This window comes from Amia ocellicauda, chromosome 13 (genome assembly GCF_036373705.1).
Source record: "Amia ocellicauda isolate fAmiCal2 chromosome 13, fAmiCal2.hap1, whole genome shotgun sequence".
NCBI classification, from domain to species: Eukaryota; Metazoa; Chordata; class Actinopteri; order Amiiformes; family Amiidae; genus Amia; species Amia ocellicauda.
This window is the reverse complement of record NC_089862.1, coordinates 17,537,199-17,559,616: the sequence shown is the minus strand read 5'-3', so window position 1 is coordinate 17,559,616 and position 22,418 is coordinate 17,537,199. Positions and strand designations below refer to the sequence as shown.

The 22,418-nt window shown below is 37.1% G+C and overlaps 1 protein-coding gene across 4 annotated transcripts in view; it reads left to right on the top strand.

Annotated features, from left to right (window-relative positions):
- Window positions 1-22,418, top strand: part of LOC136766527 (limbin) — a 78,353-nt gene that overhangs the window by 22,768 nt on the left and 33,167 nt on the right. For all 4 annotated transcript variants that reach the window (XM_066720044.1, XM_066720043.1, XM_066720041.1 and 1 more), the window contains exon 10: window positions 10,444-10,768. In XM_066720044.1, the coding sequence (XP_066576141.1) occupies window positions 10,444-10,768 (325 nt within the window). The remainder of the gene's footprint in view (window positions 1-10,443; window positions 10,769-22,418) is intronic.

The window sequence follows — 22,418 nt, the reverse complement described above, 5'->3', positions numbered from 1 at the left end:
ATGAGCATTCCACCTTTTTACAGCACATTTGCATGCATGTAATTTTTAAATAGATTAAAGAAATTAAAAGCATGTATAAATAATATGTACAGGGTTCTGTCAATAACTGGCTTTAATTAAAATGCTTTAATATTGCATCTTCAATTTCTCAAGTGTCTCAAAAACAAGAGTTAATTTTGAATATTGAAATGACGATGGTATATCAGTTCAAAATGATTTTCTCCAAGGTATTTCAGACTTGTTTTTGACCTATTTCAAACATTCATCCCCCATAGCATTGTGGAAGTTAAAAACATTTAGAACAAAAGTAAATACATTAAGAATTGATAAGATCCACAGTGGGTCTGAAACTCCTGCTCTTCACTTTAGGTTTTTCTGATGCTTTTTGAAAAAATAATTTGATTGAATGTTGTTTAGATTAAATAATATAAATTAAATTTCTCATGCATTTTTAGAACTTACAAAAGTGAAATCCTAATTTATTTAAAACCATTTTTTTTAACATAGCAAACTTAATGAGATTAGTAACATCAGTCCCTGCTTCTGGAAATAAATGACAAGGTTTAAGAGGCCTTTGCATAATTCAGGAAGTTGATTTATTTTAATAGCCAAGAAGGCTTCCTGACGCTTGTAAAACTGAGAATAATAATAATAGTAGAGGTATTTTCTAAGTAGGATCAAGCTGCTTTAAATAAGTGCTTTAGATTAGCTGTTCCCCAATTTTCATGGTCTGGGAATGCCTTCTCACATTGACATTTTGTAACAAGGTCTCCTTACTGACATTGGCATGAAAAGAAATTTAAATGCTGAGAAAAAGAAAGAATTACCTTAATCCACTTCTATTTTACTGTTAGTGGACCTCAGGTACATAGCAAGGCAAATAAAGGTTTGTTCAGACCTAACACTGGTTAGAAGACACATTCTGTTGTTGTTTACACAAGTTGTTTACACATTTACATTTGTCATATGGATCATATGTAGGTTTGGATGATTTTTTAAATAAAATTATGGTACATTTTGATTCTTAATGATGGCATGGATTTCCCACCTGTTTGTCAGTGGTTGGAAATGGCTTCTCCCAACATATATTCTGGAATAAGCCTCCCTCATCTAGACAGTTGTAGCACACACCTCACCAAGCTTTGTCCACTGCTGGAGAACTAGAAACCACAGGCTTAAAACAGTCCATCACCAGACCTTTCACTCACACCTGGTACCTTCTGATGCTGTCACTTCACTTGAGATTACTGGGTTAGGATATGATCCCTACAGAATCAATAGAAGCTTCATAAAATACCTTTTAAAATGTGATATTATTATCCCATTTGTTGTGAAAATACATTATATGTTCCACAATTCCTTGAAGTACTACACTGGCTTCAGAAAAAACATGTACTTCCCTCATGAGTTTCTGTATCTCTGCTGATTTGTTTTTTTTTTTATCTTGCCTGACATGAGTGAAAAACTACTGCAGAAATATTTTTTTTCTTTCTTTAGATATATTTTTACAGCTGAATGCTCCTAGAAAATACCATGGGTGGCAATTTTTTCTTCTTCCCTCTTCTTTAGACAATTCAGTGTTTTACTCTGCAAACTTTTGGAACAAAGGAATTAAAATCCCCCTGTTCAGTAATCTTTCATTTGCTTAATGACATGAAAATGACTATAAGGGGTAAAGACAATCTTTAGATCTCTCTGAAAACTATTGAAATCTAACTGTGAATTTCTCTCTCTATGCATACAGTGAGGGGAAAAAAGTATTTGGTCCCCTGCTGATTTTGTACGTTTGCCCACTGACAAAGAAATGATCAGTCTATAATTTTAATGGTAGATGTATTTTAACAGTGAGAGACAGAATAACAACAAAAAAATCCAGAAAAAACGCATTTCAAAAAAGTTATAAATTGATTTGCATGTTAATGAGGGAAATAAGTATTTGATCCCCTATCAATCAGCAAGATTTCTGGCTCCCAGGTGTCTTTGATACAGTAACGAGCTGAGATTAGGAGCACTCTCTTAAAGGGAGTGCTCCTAATCTCAGCTCGTTACCTGTATCAAAGACACCTGTCCACAGAAGCAATCAGTCAATCTGATTCCAAACTCTCCACCATGGCCAAGACCAAAGAGCTGTCCAAGGATGTCAGGGACAAGATTGTAGACCTACACAAGGCTGGAATGGGCTACAAGACCATCGCCAAGCAGCTTGGTGAGAAGGTGACAACAGTTGGTGCGATTATTTGCAAATGGAAGAAACACAAAATAACTGTCAGTCTCCCTCGGTCTGGGGCTCCATGCAAGATCTCACCTCGTGGAGTTTCAATGATCATGAGAATGGTGAGGAATCAGCCCAGAACTACACGGGAGGATCTTGTTAATGATCTCAAGACAGCTGGGACCATAATCACCAAGAGAACAATTGGTAACACACTACGCCGTGAAGGACTGAAATCCTGCAGCACCCGCAAGGCCCCCCTGCTCAAGAAAGCACATGTACAGGCCCGTCTGAAGTTTGCCAATGAACATCTGAATGATTCAGAGGAGAACTAGGTGAAAGTGTTGTGGTCAGATGAGACCAAAATCGAGCTCTTTGGCATCAACTCAACTCGCCGTGTTTGGAGGAGGAGGAATGACCCCGAGAACACCATCCCCACCGTCAAACATGGAGGTGGAAACATTATGCTTTGGGGGTGTTTTTCTGCTAAGGGGACAGGACAACTGCACCGCATCAAAGGGACGATGGACGGGGCCATGTACCGTCAAATCTTGGGTGAGAACCTCCTTCCCTCAGCCAGGGCATTGAAAATGGGTCGTGGATGGGTATTCCAGCATGACAATGACCCAAAACCCACAGCCAAGGCAACAAAGGAGTGGCTCAAGAAGAAGCACATTAAGGTCCTGGAGTGGCCTAGCCAGTCTCCAGACCTTAATCCCATAGAAAATCTGTGGAGGGAGCTGAAGGTTCGAGTTGCCAAACGTCAGCCTCGAACCCTTAATGACTTGGAGAGGATCTGCAAAGAGGAGTGGGACAAAATCCCTCCCGAGATGTGTGCAAACCTGGTGGCCAACTACAAGAAACGTCTGACCTCTGTGATTGCCAACAAGGGTTTTGCCACCAAGTACTAAGTTGAAGGGCTCAAATACTTATTTCCCTCATTAACATGCAAATCAATGTATAACTTTTTTGAAATGCGTTTTTCTGGATTTGTTTGTTGTTATTCTGTCTCTCACTGTTAAAATACACCTACCATTAAAATTATAGACTGATAATTTCTTTGTCAGTGGGCAAACGTACAAAATCAGCAGGGGATCAAATACTTTTTTCCCTCACTGTATGTGCAGTACATACATATAGGAAATGCTTGGACACCACGTATTTTGCAAAGCCTGTTTGGTTATTCAGGCCCAATTATCCCTTTTGACAAACTTTAGGCTAATAAGGTGTAGGTATAATTCATATACTACAAGGAAAATGAGGACCTATGTAGATTACACTGTACTGCTACAAAATAATCCACCTTTTTTGTTTTGTATTATTTCAGTTCATTATATTTTTCTGGTTATATTCAGTAGTTTGCATTCGTTTAACATAATTATTTTTCAGAATTAATAATGAATTGCTGTAAAACAAACAGATGACAGAAGAACCAAAGTCCATTACAATACTTGTTTAAATGAATCTCCAGGTATTGTTTCGAGAAATGTATTTAACATGTGAGACATTTGTACTGCTTGTTGGTATTGATTCGACATTGATTTCTTGATGGTGATATACATATCATATTCGATGAGCACAGATGTAGGGGTTGTTCATTAGTAGAGGATTTCACGGTGAAGAACCTGTTTTAATATTATTACTAGACCTTGCAAAGTGGTTTTAATGTAGCAATATATTTTAATGATGAAAAACAAACTAATTTCTGTGTTCTAATTAAACTAAGTAAAATAACCTTTATTAATTTAACTGGGAGCCAGTAAGCACCTGTGTCCTACATCTGCATTGGCTGTCAAAATAATGGTGACACCTGCAAATCTTTAATCCTGCAAAGGAACGTAACATCAACCGTTGTCTTATGCAAAACTTTATTGTCCATTTTTTAAATAAAATGTATCTGGATACATTTTCTGGATTTCTTTCCCTTGTTTCTCTCAAAGAGATATCAACGCTGAAATTACCCTCTATGCCAGCTGCAGACAGCTTTCAAAACAGCAACCACCTGGGCCTTGTGAACATTTTTAACAAGACAGCAAAATTTCCTGGCAGCCATCTGCTATTTATTTTTAATGTTGAGGTTTAAAGAGGGTCGAGGTGGAGTGTACAGTAAGCGTGTTACCATGGCTGCAAGGAAGGGGATAAAATAATTGTACAGTCTTGATTATTCTGTGATCCTGAATGCCTCACATATTCTATACATATAAATTGGCCAAGGCAGGATTAGGAAAGCCAAATAAATTAAAGACCGAAAGCTAAAAAAAACATAGGCTGGTCGTTTCCTAATCAGCATTTAGCGTATTTTTGATTTCAGTTTCACATCAATAGTCACCACGTGAAAGGAAACTGTGTCTGAGAAACGGGTACAATGGAGAGAGTTTTGACTTGTCAACCTTTGTAGTAATATTCCAGCATAACATAACCTCTGCTCTAGGTCTTTTGACATTGTCATGCAACTCAACGGTCTATGCCCATTCTTCGTTTCTTTGTTGTATTAAGTGTAATATAAAGTGTCATATAACAATCCACAAGAAAATGGAGGTCAAGATCCCTAGTGTTGGAGAACAATTTCATTTTAGTGCTCATTGACCACCTAGAGAATGAAATGCTTACTTTTCAGAAAGATTTTTCAGGTTATATGAACATTTATAAAACTATACAGTTTCAATGTCAAACATCACCTTTCTCACAGTTTTCATGCTAAAATTCCAATATATACTTTATTATTAAAAAAAAAAAGAAACTCCAGTCTTATTAGGTTGGCCCAGTATGGAGTTGCAAGTTGTTATTCAGCTTGGTTAACTTCCACAAACCTCAAAACATGATAGAAGGAGGGAGATGAACAGCATTGGGCATGTGTGATGTCAAATTCATATGCTTCTTTTTGTACTCACACAGAAGTAAAATACTGTTTATTTGGTTTAGTATTTTACATTTCATAAAATAATAACAATTCAATTGTTTTAATACTTGTGATTAAAATCATTAAAATATCAGTCCTTAAAATCACTTAAAATTTTTAAAATCTGTGATTTTAACAAAGAACAAAACAATTAACTTTAAAATAAACGTGCCCAAATCAACAAAACAAACGTGATAAAAGCAAAAACTGCTCACCAACAAAAGGGTCAAATACATTGAAAATAACTGAAAATGCATTGCACAAAATAAAGAAACAATTAAAAAAGTAAAAATAAAAAACAAACAAAAAAGGTCCAATGCATTTAAAATTAAACCCAAAACGGTCAATGTATTTGACAAAAGAATATAACAAAACTATACCAAAACCCTAAACAATGTGATTTAAAAACAACTAAATCTTTAAAAACAATTAAGATTCATTTTTAAAATCTTTTTTAAAAACAATCATCCATAAAATCTTTAAAAGATCTTGGACTCGGGCTCCAGCAGGGGGAACTGACCGTCCCCGGAGGTGGGTCCCATCATGGGATCCTGAGCTCCCCCAGATCTTGTATACGCCAGTTCTTATAGGCTTCCTCCTTGCCCCTCTGATGGACCTCCAGATTGACATAGTCTCTTACGAACACCATGCCCCTCCGCGCGATGACGATCGGGTCCAGCTCCTGCTTATTGAACAAACAGATGTTCCGTCCCTCCCACAGTGCCTGCTTCACTGCGCAGACGACACGCCACCAGCACCTCAGGGTTGATGATGAAATTCCCCTGGCCGGACCGTACAGGATCTGCTGGGCGGTCGCCCGCGCAGGAACGGCAAACCTGTGGAGGAACGGAGAAAACAGGAGCCAGACCCTGTGGGCGGAGGGGCACTCACTAAAGATGTGAGCCTCTGTCTCCTTCCCCAGGCAACCATTATAGGGGCAGGTGTCATAAGGAGCTATGCCCCTTCTGTGCATGAACACTCGGGTGGGGAGACACCGACTCACAGCCATCCAGGAGACATCTTTCTGCGTATTCGTGAGGCAAACGTGCGTAGCGTTAGCCCAGATAAACCGGCAGGTTTCGGGAGGGAAATCTTCTATCCGGCTGGTCTCCTGGGCAGATCTCATCTGGCTACAGATGGTCTTATAATCCCAGGAGGCCAGCACGACTTTATGGAGGCCTACTTCGAGCGCAAAGGCTCGGAGCGCCCTGTAGAACGGCGGGGGATCCCACGAGTGCGGCCTGGTGTTATCCATGGCGCAGAGGCCGAATGGTCTCAGGCTGCTGGCAAAATAAAAGCGGTTCATAAAACTCACTTTCTTGCCAGCAGCCTGGATGTTCTTTACCACATAGGCCAGCCCCTGCGCCTTTATCAGCCGCACAACGTCCGGGACCCCCCTGCCTCCATCCAGGGTACCCTTCACCATCTGTACTCTTTTCAGCCTCTCCATTTTGCTCCCCCAGACAAACCGAAATATAATTCGAGTCACTAGTTTTGCGATGACCTTGTCTGGGGGGAAGATCATTCCTACGTAGAGGAGTATCGGGAAGAGGATGGCCTTTACGACCAGCACCTTACCAGCCATCGTCAAGGTCCTTGTGCTCCAGCCGTGGATCTTCCTTTGGACCTTCGCTATGGCCTCCTCCCAGCTCTGGGTGCCCGTGTTGGTCCCGTCGATCGTGATCCCCAGAACCTTGATAGACGGCTTCACAGGGAACACGGTCGGCGGGCCCCGGCCGACAGGCCATGCCCTGGAGAGGTAGACCTCGCTCTTGGCCTTATTCTGGATACATTTTCTGGATTTCTTTCCCTTGTTTCTCTCAAAGAGATATCAACGCTGAAATTACCCTCTATGCCAGCTGCAGACAGCTTTCAAAACAGCAACCACCTGGGCCTTGTGAACATTTTTAACAAGACAGCAAAATTTCCTGGCAGCCATCTGCTATTTATTTTTAATGTTGAGGTTTAAAGAGGGTCGAGGTGGAGTGTACAGTAAGCGTGTTACCATGGCTGCAAGGAAGGGGATAAAATAATTGTACAGTCTTGATTATTCTGTGATCCTGAATGCCTCACATATTCTATACATATAAATTGGCCAAGGCAGGATTAGGAAAGCCAAATAAATTAAAGACCGAAAGCTAAAAAAAACATAGGCTGGTCGTTTCCTAATCAGCATTTAGCGTATTTTTGATTTCAGTTTCACATCAATAGTCACCACGTGAAAGGAAACTGTGTCTGAGAAACGGGTACAATGGAGAGAGTTTTGACTTGTCAACCTTTGTAGTAATATTCCAGCATAACATAACCTCTGCTCTAGGTCTTTTGACATTGTCATGCAACTCAACGGTCTATGCCCATTCTTCGTTTCTTTGTTGTATTAAGTGTAATATAAAGTGTCATATAACAATCCACAAGAAAATGGAGGTCAAGATCCCTAGTGTTGGAGAACAATTTCATTTTAGTGCTCATTGACCACCTAGAGAATGAAATGCTTACTTTTCAGAAAGATTTTTCAGGTTATATGAACATTTATAAAACTATACAGTTTCAATGTCAAACATCACCTTTCTCACAGTTTTCATGCTAAAATTCCAATATATACTTTATTATTAAAAAAAAAAAGAAACTCCAGTCTTATTAGGTTGGCCCAGTATGGAGTTGCAAGTTGTTATTCAGCTTGGTTAACTTCCACAAACCTCAAAACATGATAGAAGGAGGGAGATGAACAGCATTGGGCATGTGTGATGTCAAATTCATATGCTTCTTTTTGTACTCACACAGAAGAGCTTAAGCACTGTAGAAAGGATCAATGCAGCTCACAAGTGGTCCAAAAGCCACAGGAGATCCTGTTGTGCCGCACACGTTTGGAAGTCCATGTGATGGTTGACCCCTGATTTGATTGACAAGAAATACAGTGAGGGGAAAAAAGTATTTGATCCCCTGCTGATTTTGTATGTTTGCCCACTGACAAAGAAATGATCAGTCTATAATTTTAATGGAAGGTGTATTTTAACAGTGAGAGACGGAATAACAACAAAAAAATCCAGAAAAACGCATTTCAAAAAAGTTATACATTGATTTGCATGTTAATGAGGAAAATAAGTATTTGATCCCCTATCAATCAGCAAGATTTCTGGTTCCCAGGTGTCTTTTATACAGGTAACGAGCTGAGATTAGGAGCTCTCTCTTAAAGGGAGTGCTCCTAATCTCAGCTCGTTACCTGTATAAAAGACACCTGTCCACAGAAGCAATCAATCAATCAGATTCCAAACTCTCCACCATGGCCAAGACCAAAGAGCTGTCCAAGGATGTCAGGGACAAGATTGTAGACCTACACAAGGCTGGAATGGGCTACAAGACCATCGCCAAGCAGCTTGGTGAGAAGGTGACAACAGTTGGTGTGATTATTCGCAAATGGAAGAAACACATAATAACTGTCAGTCTCCCTCGATCTGGCGCTCCATGCAAGATCTCACCTCGTGGAGTTTCAATGATCATGATAACGGTGAGGAATCAGCCCAGAACTACACGGGAGGATCTTGTTAATGATCTCAAGTCACCAAGAGAACAATTGGTAACACACTACGCTGTGAAGGACTTAAATCCTGCAGCGCCCACAAGGTCCCCCTGCTCAAGAAAGCACATGTACAGGCCCGTCTGAAGTTTGCCAGTGAACATCTGAATGATTCAGAGGAGAACTGGGCAAACGTACAAAATCAGCAGGGGATCAAATACTTTTTTCCCTCACTGTATACCAGTTCATCAGTTGCTTTTTACTTGGAAGTTAATATGTTTAATATGTTAATAGTTTATTTTGATTCCTACTTTCACAATTTTATTCAAAAAATGTTCTATGTGCGCCAGTATGTATGTTTTACCAACTGTGTGTAGAAATTGTATTTAAGTGTGTTTCTTCTTTTCATTTTGGCATTTCTTGAAACTGTTCGTGTAAGTATTACACAAGCATATACAATCCTCAACCTTGTCTTGAGAATAATGACACACACAATTATATACTTTTTTTTTTTTAAACTTACTTTGTGAAAGACACGGTTTGGGACAGTGCAATGTGAGGTGATATTAATGTTGTCACTGTGTAAGTGCCAACACATATGTGATGGATAACCTTGAGTGCCCAGTGATTTGGTTTTAATTCTGTGGTTTCAAGCTCTAGGAAACTTGTAACATTGAGGTGGACATGACTCACTGCCTGGGATTTAACTGCCTGACTCTATGCATTCAGAAATCCCCAATGGATTGCTCTGCTCAAACGTGTTCAAGATGTATCTTGCTAGTGAGTCATTCTGTCAGGTGAATGTCTCTGATGAAATATGAGTGGATTAGATCTCCCATAGATGTACTGATAAGTTTTTGCCTGTCATTTCCTGCAAAACACAGCATTTGTCAGTTTGAAAAGTGACCATATTTTGTAAATGTACTCACAATTGATTTCAAAATATATTCATCACTATTTTGTTTATTGCAGTGTCTATTGTGTTGTTGCCTTTAATCATCATTTTGATCTGCTTAAATGGAAGTACCTATTGATGGCATATTGCAATGTGATACTGTTTAAATTCAATCCTGGTCCTTTAAGTGTTTATTTATGTATAGGAGTATTTCAGCATCATGTAGTGTGTTCGGATTTAGGGTTTAATGACTCTACATTGTAGTGAGTAGGATTGCATTTTTTTAGGCCACTTATTATGGAGAAAACTGCATTTTCTGGGTAGGGTTTATGTATATACAAACATTTACCCCTTGTGTTAAAATGGACACATCATGTTAGCATGGGACATTAGTATTGAATGGGTCTAGTATCTTTTATAGAAGTAGTTATTTGGGAAAACAGCATTTAATTGTGTACTATGAGGTAGACTATTTTATTTCATACAATTGATTCAGGTTTTAAAGCTCAAGTAAAATATGATGTAAGTAGCCTTTCAGATATTGCCTTTAAATGTATTTACAAACTATTACAAATATTTTAAAAATAATTTAATACAAATTTAATACTTAAATGTTTTATGACAATTTCTTGCAAATGTTTTAAAAAGATCTTACCAGTCATGTTAGAATATTTAAGATTCTGTGTTTCTGTGTAATTCTTGAAACTTTATTTTATTTTTGGATGAATTATAAATACGCAAATAGCCTACATGTGTCTGACCTGGGGCTCTTCCAAATTCAGATTACTTTACAGATGCTTACATTTCACTATTTTTAGTTAATGTACCCATAACAGGCAGCTAAGCCGAATAATTATTCAAAGACCTGAAAACTTGCATAAACACTTTACTGACCTCCACTTTTGTCACCTTTGCTTTTGTAGTTTGGATATGTCAAACCTGCTGCGAGCTGCAGCCAGTTTAGAAAGCTACCGAGTCCAGGTTTACAAAGATGTCATTGCCAAGCTTCTGAGGAATCTGAAGATTAATGGTGATGTCTCCGCACTGGCTGAGAAGAGGCTGACCAGCGTGCTGAACGGGCAGCTGATGGGCATGGAGGGCAAGCTGAAGGAGGAGCATGTGGCGCGGATGGCAGCGCTGGCGGCTCAGTGTAACCTGGAGACTCAAGAGGAAATGGAGGCCGAGCACAGGAGGGTGACTGCAGAGAAGGCGCAAGCGGAGCACCTGTTTCAACACATGGATCAACAGGTACGTGCTTGAATGGTATTATATTTGTGTACCCTTTCATAACAAAGATATGAAGCTTGCCCCTTTGCCCTTGTACAGTTCATATTTTTTAAATTTAAAGAATTTTCTTTGCCAGTTTATCACACTGCTTTGCTCTATTGCTTAACTGATAACACAGGCATTAACATGCACTGTCTTCTACCATTTTCCCTTTGTGGTGCTCTTTGCTATTATTTTAGTTCGCTAGTGGATTTACTGAGTGATCTGTCTCACTTTTGAGTAATTTTGATTAATTCTTCTGGAACCAGAACTTTGTAAACTCTCAATGACGCATCAGTAAAGAGCAGGACAATTTCTGCTCATTTTTGCTTATTTTTTTTTGAAACTTTAAAATTCCACCTGAATTATCACAAACAATGTATGGAACACTTATCTTGCAAAACATCAGTATGTCAAACAAATTGTTCCCCTGTACTTATAGGAAAGAACTGTTAGAGAGTTTATTTTAAGTATATATCATGCAAAACTGTCAGTCATGAGATTAATTTCCTATTCATAATGACAGGCAGCATTTCCATCCCTTAACATGACTGGTAACTACTTTGTGCTCTACATATTGAATGACACTGCTCTTGTTAAGCATTATATCAAATTTTAGCTCAACCTTCTTTTCAACAAAGGAGCCACAGGCAGAGTGCGGGCTTGCAAAGTAAGGAAGGGTAGAAGGACAGAGGGGTTCAGCAACTTCATAGCATCAAAGCATGATGCCCTGTAGAAACAGCTACAGGCAAAGTCAGTGTTGCCGAATGGTAACATGCCACTGTTGTATATCATTGAAATGACAGACGTAGTTGTGGTGTACATCAGTGTAATAAAGCAACAATTGTGCGTAAATCAAAATGAAAAAGGACAAACCACTAAACTTTTTTTTAAATAAACATAATTTTGGAAATACTTTGAAAACAGTCCTAATGTTATTGATATTCCAATTCTACAGCTTGAGATTCCATTATTTGGTTTTATAAGTGCATGATTTTCAGCTTTATATTAATGCACTTCCTACTTAACCTAGACAACTTTCAGACATTTAAAATATTCAAAATAAAAATCAGGTCAAATAATGATAGCACCAATACCAGTTTGTTTAGGGTATACTGATCATTTTTACATTGAACAATAATTTCAATTGTAAAGATGAGATCTGAGGAGTAATAACACTTTTTTTGTGGGAAGAGTCATAGAAAACTGCAAAAATTTCATGGAAATATCCTGTCCTATATTGAATATTCTTTTTACATCTGCCATTAGGCAAAATTAAGATTATCTCCTGATTAGATTTGGTCCTATGTATGGTCTGCCGCCTTCCACGTCTCTTCTTTTTTTAAATAAAAAGGTTACTCTCCTTTGACAGGTGTAATTGTTATTAAATTCATACATACTGAAACACGTTTTCCCCATATATTTACAAGTTCACACGTGATAGTTGTTTACTAAAAATAATTCCTACTATCCAAGCAAAATAGTCACTCTGTCCAGTAAGCTACTGTTATGTACAAGCAATAACAGTAGTAATATTGAAAAGCCTGAAACTTTTGGAATGCTCCAGATTATACATTTATACTTTTATTAAACATCTCTCTTGGCATATAGTGGATTATATGGTTTATGATTTTAATGGTGAAGTTGATTAGATTCACTTGAAAATCATGTAGTGTGGAAATTAAAAGGTGCTATTACAGTTGTGGAAGCAAACTTGAACTCGCTTAGAGGAGACCTGAAATTCACTAGAGATTTTCAGGTGTGAAACCAATCAAAACAAAATGGCAAGATTTTCTGACTCACATCCTTAAACACTCTAGGTAAGAAAGTATCTTGTAGCGCTTTATCACTGCCTTTCCGAAGTACTTAATAATAGCAATCTTACTGCTTGGCCTTTGGTTTACTCTGTCCAGTGTTGTAGGATTGTATTTGTTTCATCCTCATTAAAACATTGAAGTTGTTTAAATGATTGTGATTAGCATAACAAAAGCAGTATTCTTTATTTAATATTTATTGCCTTACATGGTCTACTAATGAAGTATTTAGGGGACTTGCACAGCCTATTGAGAATTACAATTTAAACTAATCAGGACAAATTCAAACATGCATTGCTACTGAAACGCTGAATTATGTTCAATCAGTGTCATTGTACCCTTCTTAGAAAATCCCATTGGCATAATCATGTAATTGCTTCAGGAAAGATTTTGTAATTCATGTTTTTTTTTTTATTTTTATTTTTTTTTAGAAACACTCAAATTCTGTCCTCATCCCGTTAAGAAACAGATCAAGACATATTTTTCTACAGCATTTTTTAAGGATTTTTTATTATATATATATATATATATATATATATATATATATATATATATATATATATATATATATATATATCTGAAAGGTATCTAGTAAGAACTATCTGATTCTGTCGCATCAATGCCCTTGCATGCTTAGTCAGACATAGGCCATATAAGGCACTTTTATTGTAGTAGTTTTTGTTTATTTATTTACAATATTGTGATGTTCCCCCTTTTCACTACAATTTGGAATTGCCAGTTATTAAACTCGGCTCACCATTACACCCTTTGTGCTTCTTCAGGAGTGGTGAGACTTGTGAAAATTGCACCACTACCAAGTGTCCTGAAACTTCTTTGGTAAATGAAGAGTTGGAACAATTGCTCTGGTTAGGTGTGGGAATGGTACTATTAGTAAGCATCGCTGTCACAGCAGGGGGAATTCTTCCTTTAAGTCGTAGAACATAAGAACATAAGAAACTTTACAATCGAGAGGAGGCCATTTGACCCATCGTGCTCGTTTGTTGTCCATTAATAACTGAGTGATCCAAGGATCCTATCTAGTCTATTTTTGAATGTTCCCAAATTTTCGGCTTCAACCACGTTGCTGTGTGAAGAAGTGTCTCCTGTTTTCTGTCTTGAATGCCTTGAAGCCCAATTTCCATTTGTGTCCCCGGGTGCGTGTGTCCCTGCTGATCTGGAAAAGCTCCTCTGGTTTGATGTGGTCGATGCCTTTCATGATTTTGAAGACTTGAATCAAGTGCAAACATAGTCTTCTCTGTGCCAGGGTGAAAAGGTTCAGTTCCCTCAGTCTCTCCGAGCACTGAATATTATCTAAGTCCCTTTGAATAACCTGAGCGGCCGAGATTGTATCTGCTCAGCCATCTATTTTAGTATCATCTGCAAATTTGACAAGTTTGCTAACTATCCCAGAGTCCAGATCGTGAAGATGTCTTACATGAAGAAATGTATTTAACTCCCTTTTTTGCACTTCATCCAGGTTTGTCGTGTAATGCTTGAATTTATAGAGCTGTCCAAGATCTTTTCAGTGCACACCAAATAAGAAAGTTTCCCAACATTGGCATGTTTGAGTATAGAAGCTTACTTTCAATGATAAAAGATGAGATCATCACACATTGTCAAGAATTATTTGTATTAAATTTCCCCTATTGTAACTGCTTCCGTGCATTTTCTTCCTTCCTTTCTTTCATTCATTTTCTCTTTCCTTTTTTAAAATATTTTTATTTTTTCGTCTTACACAAAATCCATTAACCTCTTTCACCTCAAGTAAATATTTTTGTCAGATCTTTTTTTTTTCAGTATTCAATTTCTTATCTCTTGGATATCCTGTTATTTGCATTCTATTTGAACCTTTGATATTTTATCTGCTTAATTTGAAATGTGCTATAACACTAAATACCATATCTATGCCAGAGTAAATGGTTTCTGAAAAGGCTTTTCAGAAAAATAAATGATGCAGGAAAACATACCAGTGTTGCCACATAGTGCATTTTTAATTGGTGGAAATCAACAATCCTTATTTTCTTATCCTGCAAACTTCTTGGCAGGAAAGCAAGTTTGAAACTGTTTACCAGCATAGTTTATTACAGGCACTGGAGACACTTTTTGAGAGTTCTTTATGTAGCACAGAAAATACTGTCATTTCTAGGGATTCGTAAGGATTCTTGTTGCAGCATGTTTCATCAATTCCTCTATGTGAACATAGTAAGAAAATGGATTGTCAAGGACCTTGCTGAAATAGTAATGGGCTGTTTATGTCATGTCTCACACACTATGCTGTCAATACATCTGATAGAAGTGACTTAAATATGTGAAGTATTAGGATGAAGTTATAAATATGTTTCTGTGGTAATATTTATACTTATCGTGTAGGAGATTAGGAACTAGTGAAAGAAAACCATTATATAAAACAAAGGTTCATCTGACATTTGGGATGTAAAGATGTCTGGCCTTCATCTTTCTACACTATTATGTTTTGCTTTTAAAAAAGGGGGTAAAGGGTGAGATGTTACAATTCATCAGGTGAACAACTGTGATTGCTTTGTTTTCACTTTTGCTGACTTTTTCTTTTAAAGCTATACTTTGATGTATTATATTAGGATGCACAGCCACATCAAGTAGCATAGGGATAAGCAGGGTTATGTGAATACAAATGTTACCTCTTATTATTACTTTACTCACAGATATACTCAATGAAAGCCATGTTTGAAGAAAATTATTTCTTGTGAAAGATCAGACCTGCCGCAGTTGTTTGAAATTGTGTTCTCTATACCTTGAGGTATTTCATTAAGTCAGTGGTAATATTGCTGCCAACTGTGTTGCATGAGTAAGCTAATGTACCAAGTCAATGGCTGAATACTGAATGGTTAATGACTTTGAATATATCGTGTTTGAATTTATTCACATATAAATAACACAAGGTGGCCGACCAGAGTTTTTTATGCAAATGATATACAATGAAACTTAGTTATGCATAATTTATTAAAACTCTGCTTGTGATATGAATTTAATATTTAGCTAATTAATGCAACAAAGGTGAAGTGTATGTAACCCACCACTGCTTTTCGGCTGCAAGGTGTGAGGTACTCGTCTAGTTCTGGGTCCGAAGGAGACTGGTAGGCTCAACCAACAGAAATAAACTACATCCACCCCAAGGAAGGCTAATACATTATATTCTTGCAGGTTGCTTTATGTAAAGAGATAATTTCATAAACTAAATAAATTCTCATTTCATTAGATAATTTCATCAAATAAATACTCATTTAATTACTTCCTTTTTCCATTTCTAAAACTCACATTTCACAAAAGGTTAATCACATTTCATTGCTCAACACATATATACAGATAAACCTACTGGCCAGTATCTGAAATAATAATAACAACAACAATAATAATAATAATAATAATAATAATAATAATAATAATAATAATAATAATAATAATAATGAGATCTCATTTAAAAAGTAAATAAAGTAGCAACAAAAATCTTTGAATTGTCCCTGAAAAAAATTACCACACATTAGCGGTGATGGTCAACCAGGCAATCGTCCATCCAGCGCTGAGAGAATGACTGTAGGTGGTCAGCCCGTAGTGGACAACACGACTAGAGGCATCGCTGTATAGTTCCAGTAGGAAGGAGTACACAAAAAAAACAGTCTGCACAAAATGTACAGCACAATTAAGTAATTTCACAACTATAACAGCTTTTCTTTTGTTAACTACTTACACTAAATCAGTCACACTAAACAAATAAATATGTAAACAAACATGGTTCTTTCTCTCTATATAAATATATATGGCTTTACCTGCTCTTTGTGTTATATATATACCTCATTCAAATATCAGTATCCACCTTTATGAATTAATAACATCAAACTTATAACTTAATGCAAAGCACTAGATCGGCTTTTAAACTACGCAATTTTACTGTATATGCGCAGACTAGCTCCTTAGATTAGCTAGTAAAGTGCCGTTTGTTTCTTACTTCACTCTCAATTCAATAAAAAAAGTACACTACAACTCAAGTTTCATAAGGTATATAAAAACATCTTGACTGGTTTTAACATATGAATTAACTCACAGTACATCAAATAGTCTACATTGAACAATAACCAGATAATAGTGGAAAGCAAAACTTACCGAGATTCTTAAGTGTATAACTTATTATTGGTAGAAAACAAAGGGTAAAAATATATACTTCTAGCGATAATTAACTGTGGAAACTTTAGTAGCTAGTTACAATAAATCTATTAATAATAATCATTTATTTTCAGTCAATCAGCGACAGTCATGTATTCACCACTCAAGTTAAGTAGAGGAAAAACTAAACTGGCGGATAAAAAAAAACCCGATGCTGTCACCAATAAATTCTAACTCCCCTCGAAAAGTGTTAAGGGATTCTTAATAAGGGACTATCTACAAATTGTAAAAATAACCTGGGTTACATGTACATGCAGTGTTTTTACTCGTGAAATGATAATGCGCATGCACATTTGGCCTAAAATCTAAAATAACTTGCTGCTCCTCCCAAGTTCAATACACCAAGACCATGTAAAACCCTGAGAGGAAGAGGGTCATATCATCTTTGACTTTAGGCATATTGTCTCACACATGTAAACTCCACCAAAGGTGTTTCATTGATTGTTCTCTTTCATACCCCCTTATTGAATTGCTAAATGCCAAGTTTGCTAGCTCACAGAGCTCGGAGATGATAACACACATCCTCCATGATGTCACACTGACTTTGTACTGTGTTCTTGGCAAGGAAACGGATGAACTTTGCTTAACTGTTCACAGGAGGACAGATGTGGATGACAGTGGTCATCTTGCTGACACCGGTACAGTGACTGGGGTTGCGAAGGAAACATCCCTTTTATCCCACTCATGCTCATCAGATAGGCTATCAGATAGGTTTGCCCCTCCATTGAAAATTTCAGGCCACAATCAATAGTTGAGTCAATATTTTGTGAACTTTAGGCTATAAGGCTTATCCTGTACATTGCACAGAAGCTTCTACTGACTGATTAACTCGATAGACCTTAAATTGATTGCTGAGTGTTACTTCTTCCATTCATTAAGTCTGTGTATTCAAGGGCATTTTAAGAATAATTTCTAATCAAATGTTTTCTTGTAATTAGGTTGTTGTTGTTGTCATGCAGGCATATCATTGTAACTGGACTCTTCTGTTTCTGTACTATATTATCAGTGAAATTTGTATGCAATGTTTTGGTGACGGATGGGGCGACTTCAGGTATAATCGAAGATTGCGATTTGCTCCTCAGCCAATCAGAAGGGTTTATTCAACACCATTAAATCTTGATGTAAACACGGTAAATGGCGATATTTCTTCAAATTCTTGAAATGTAAGAGCATTGGTACAATATTTACAGTGAGGGAAAAAAGTATTTGATCCCCTGCTGATTTTGTACGTTTGCCCACTGACAAAGAAATGATCAGTCTATAATTTTAATGGTAGGTGTATTTTAACAGTGAGAGACAGAATAACAGCAAAAAAATCCAGAAAAATGCATTTCAAAAAAGTTATAAATTGATTTGCATGTTAATGAGGGAAATAATTATTTGATCCCCTATCAATCAGCAAGATTTCTGGCTCCCATGTGTCTTTTATACAGGTAATGAGCTGAGATTAGGAGCACTCTCTTAAAGGGAGTGCTCCTAATCTCAGCTCGTTACCTGTATAAAAGACACCTGTCCACAGAAGCAATCAATCAATCTGATTCCAAACTCTCCACCATGGCCAAGACCAAAGAGCTGTCCAAGGATGTCAGGGACAAGATTGTAGACCTACACAAGGCTGGAATGGGCTACAAGACCATCGCCAAGCAGCTTGGTGAGAAGGTGACAACAGTTGGTGCGTTTATTTGCGAATGGAAGAAACACAAAATAACTGTCAGTCTCCCTCGGTCTGGGACTCCATGCAAGATCTCACCTCGTGGAGTTTCAATGATCATGAGAACGGTGAGGAATCAGCCCAGAACTACACGGGAGGATCTTGTTAATGATCTCAAGGCAGCTGGGACCATAGTCACCAAGAAAACAATTGGTAACACACTATGCCGTGAAGGACTGAAATCCTGCAGCGCCCGCAAGGTCCCCCTGTTCAAGAAAGCACATGTACAGGCCCGTCTGAAGTTTGCCAATGAACATCTGAATGATTCAGAGGAGAACTGGGTGAAAGTGTTGTGGTCAGATGAGACCAAAATCGAGCTCTTTGGCATCAACTCAACTCGTCGTGTTTGGAGGAAGAGGAATGACCCCAAGAACACCATCCCCACCGTCAAACATGGAGGTGGAAACATTATGCTTTGGGGGTGTTTTTCTGCTAAGGGGACAGGACAACTGCACCGCATCAAAGGGACGATGGACGGGGCCATGTACCATCAAATCTTGGGTGAGAACCTCCTTCCCTCAGCCAGGGCATTGAGAATGGGTCGTGGATGGGTATTCCAGCATGACAATGACCCAAAACCCACAGCCAAGGCAACAAAGGAGTGGCTCAAGAAGAAGTACATTAAGGTCCTGGAGTGGCCTAGCCAGTCTCCAGACCTTAATCCCATAGAAAATCTGTGGAGGGAGCTGAAGGTTCGAGTTGCCAAACGTCAGCCTCGAAACCTTAATGACTTGGAGAGGATCTGCAAAGAGGAGTGGGACAAAATCCCTCCTGAGATGTGTGCAAACCTGGTGGCCAACTACAAGAAACGTCTGACCTCTGTGATTGCCAACAAGGGTTTTGCCACCAAGTACTAAGTCGAAGGGGTCAAATACTTATTTCCCTCATTAACATGCAAATCAATGAATAACTTTTTTGAAATGCATTTTTCTGGATTTTTTTGTTGTTATTCTGTCTCTCACTGTTAAAATACACCTACCGTTAAAATTATAAACTGATCATTTCTTTGTCAGTGGGCAAACGTACGAAATCAGCAGGGGATCAAATACTTTTTTCCCCCACTGTATAGTGCAATTTAAAATTATAGCGCCTCTGCACCAGGGTTTTTAAATGGCCTGTGGAAGACTATGCTGTTACTGTAGCTGAAAACATAGCTTACATAGATGTTTATTTAAAACATGGTTTAATAACATTTTCAAATTGGAAGTTTATATACAGAGCTTTTTCCTCTATAGAACTGCTAAAAATAACTGTCATTCTCTTTGACTAATCAAGAGAGTATTTGATGAATGTTCCTGTTCTTTTATTCCTTACTTATTGCTTTTCTAATTACAGTATTCATGTATTGCCTGATTTGCTCCTGTTTTTTATTCTGTGACTGTTCTTTCCTGAAGACACTACAGCAGAAATTGTTTCTGTAAAGCTTTCTCTTTTGTTTCATGCCAGGAAAGATGCAGTTTGCAGTAAAGCTTGTGCAATACTAATTATACTATTCTACATCTTTTCATATTTATCAGAAGCATTCTTTTTTCCAGGTTAACTTAGTTACAATGCAAAATAGCTATTGCAGTAGATGGCAACCTAGAATTTCCAGAAATAAATGTGCAGGATATGAAATGATTGGAAACTGAATGACTGTAAAAAGCAGTTGATATAATCAGCCTGGTTGAATTTATTTCCATCTCATGAAACTCAAGTGCCATATAATTTATGGAAAAGTAAACAGAAAGATTTATACTCGTTTCTTGCTGCAAATAATGAGTGTACTTTTGAGCAATAATCTTGAATAACAAGCCCCCTAAATATACTTAATGGAAACTCTAAAAACTGAGCATCAGATGACAAAAACATGTAACAATCTAGTTGAACTATGCATACACAGCCCATGTCTAAATTACAATTATCCCAAATAAGTAGTAGACATTTCAATACATTTAAAATACATTTTAGTGTAGGTTTTGAAGATGTATTGCTCAGCAATATAAAAATGCCAAAACCAACAGAATTCACTGAGAGGAAACCACTCAAATACACTGGGTATATAAATCCAATAAGCACATAAAAAGACTGTACCATTTCAGTCCTTAGCTGCTCTGTTTTTGTTTTTCATTGAGCGTTTTTGTAACTCCCTAGAGCTGGTAGGCACTTCATTGTGATTGCTTTGTACCTGCTGTCAAATGATAATGCAGTCGACACATCATCAACTGGGAGTGTGCGTCATTGACAGGGTATGGCTAGTGAGGGTCAAATGAGTTCTAAAATATATAAAACCTTACTTGGAAATGTGTTGAATTCCTCCATTAATAATTGATTCCTAAGCCATGTCTTTTCTGAAGAATGGTTTGCAAAGATAAACAAAATGAAAAAAGTATAAAAGTAAAGTTTACTTTTTTTTTTTTTTTTAATCTCCTAACTTGAATCTAATGAAAACTGGGCAATTTGAAATAAAAGTATTGTGAAAAATTAGTCTCCTTCAGAGACCTGACTACAAACCACATTGAGTCAAAACAAGAAAAAGATAAAAAAATGTCCAAACCAAGCATCTTGTGAATTATAGAGATAGAAGTCCTTTATATGAAACTACTAGTCTATATACTGTAAATAACCAGATGGTAATCATTAGGCTCTAGTCAATCAGACATTTCTTAGCAAAGTTTTCAGATAACATGTTTTTTACATAGAGCTGACACAGAGGTCAGTCAGTGGGTATCTAATGTCACACACTCACAGATTCATTTAGTAAGCATTTTTCCAGTTGTTAGTAAAATTGCTCTTTCAGGATTTCAGGATGTGTTGTGTCATAACTTCCAGAAAAGCTGAAAAAAAAATGAGGAGAGTATCAGAGGTGTGCGCTGGCCAGGGGATTTATGTGTTGTATGTGTAATCCTATATGTTTTATATTACTTATTTGTATCTTTCAGTGACATTTCATGTTTTATATTTATTGATGTATTTTTGTGCAGCGAGACAATCTGCATTTTTTTCTTCAATATAAAGCTGTTCTTAATACCCTGTAGCTGCAATAGAAGCTAAAACAGTTTGTGATATGAGAGAGTGGTCAAGGTGTCCATCAGGTTGATCACAGCTGTAGCATCAACACATTTCCATAGCACCAGTCTCTGAATGAACCTCACTGCAAATGTATTACCTGTAAACAGTTAAACTATGTGGGGCTACTTATTATTTTTCATCATATTGAAAAATATATCAAACTTATATGGGTAAAGCGTTTTCTGTCAAATAAACTAATTGAGATGTGTGATTATGTTCATCCATGAGCAAGTGCTGTTTTACTACCCATAGCCCATTAAACAGGAAAATACATTTGGGCTTTTTTTTTTTTTCTCATCATAATCATCTTAATTTTATTATTGTAGGAGACGGCACTTTCTTGGGCTCCAAAATGTTGATAATATGATCATTTTAAGTTTTTTTTTTTTTTTTTTTTAAACAGGGCATGTATTACTAAGTATTAGGCGAATATTATAGTCTGAGTAGAAATTAATTTTAATAAAGATAATGAACAATCAAAATTGAATTGCATAACTTCCTCCTGGTTGTTATGGTAAAAAGTCTTATTCTTAATGCTCATAGTTTGTGCTGATGTCATTAAATAATTAAATAATATTATATAGAAATATTTGGAGTTGGGTATATTTTTTTTAAGCTGAATCGAAAAATATTAGGCCTGGAAATGTCATATATAACTGTCTTCTTAATAATGTCAGACAGGCTATTCTTTTGGTACAATAGCCATTCTCATTCATTTGGGATTGTGACATTTATTCGTCACTGTCAATATCAGCTTCCCTGGAGATACAGTAATGTGTCCTGCAGAGGTGTAAGTGTATTATTTCAGCTAAGATCTGGAAACGCAAAGAAGCTTTCAGTGTTCTCTTCATTGATTTCT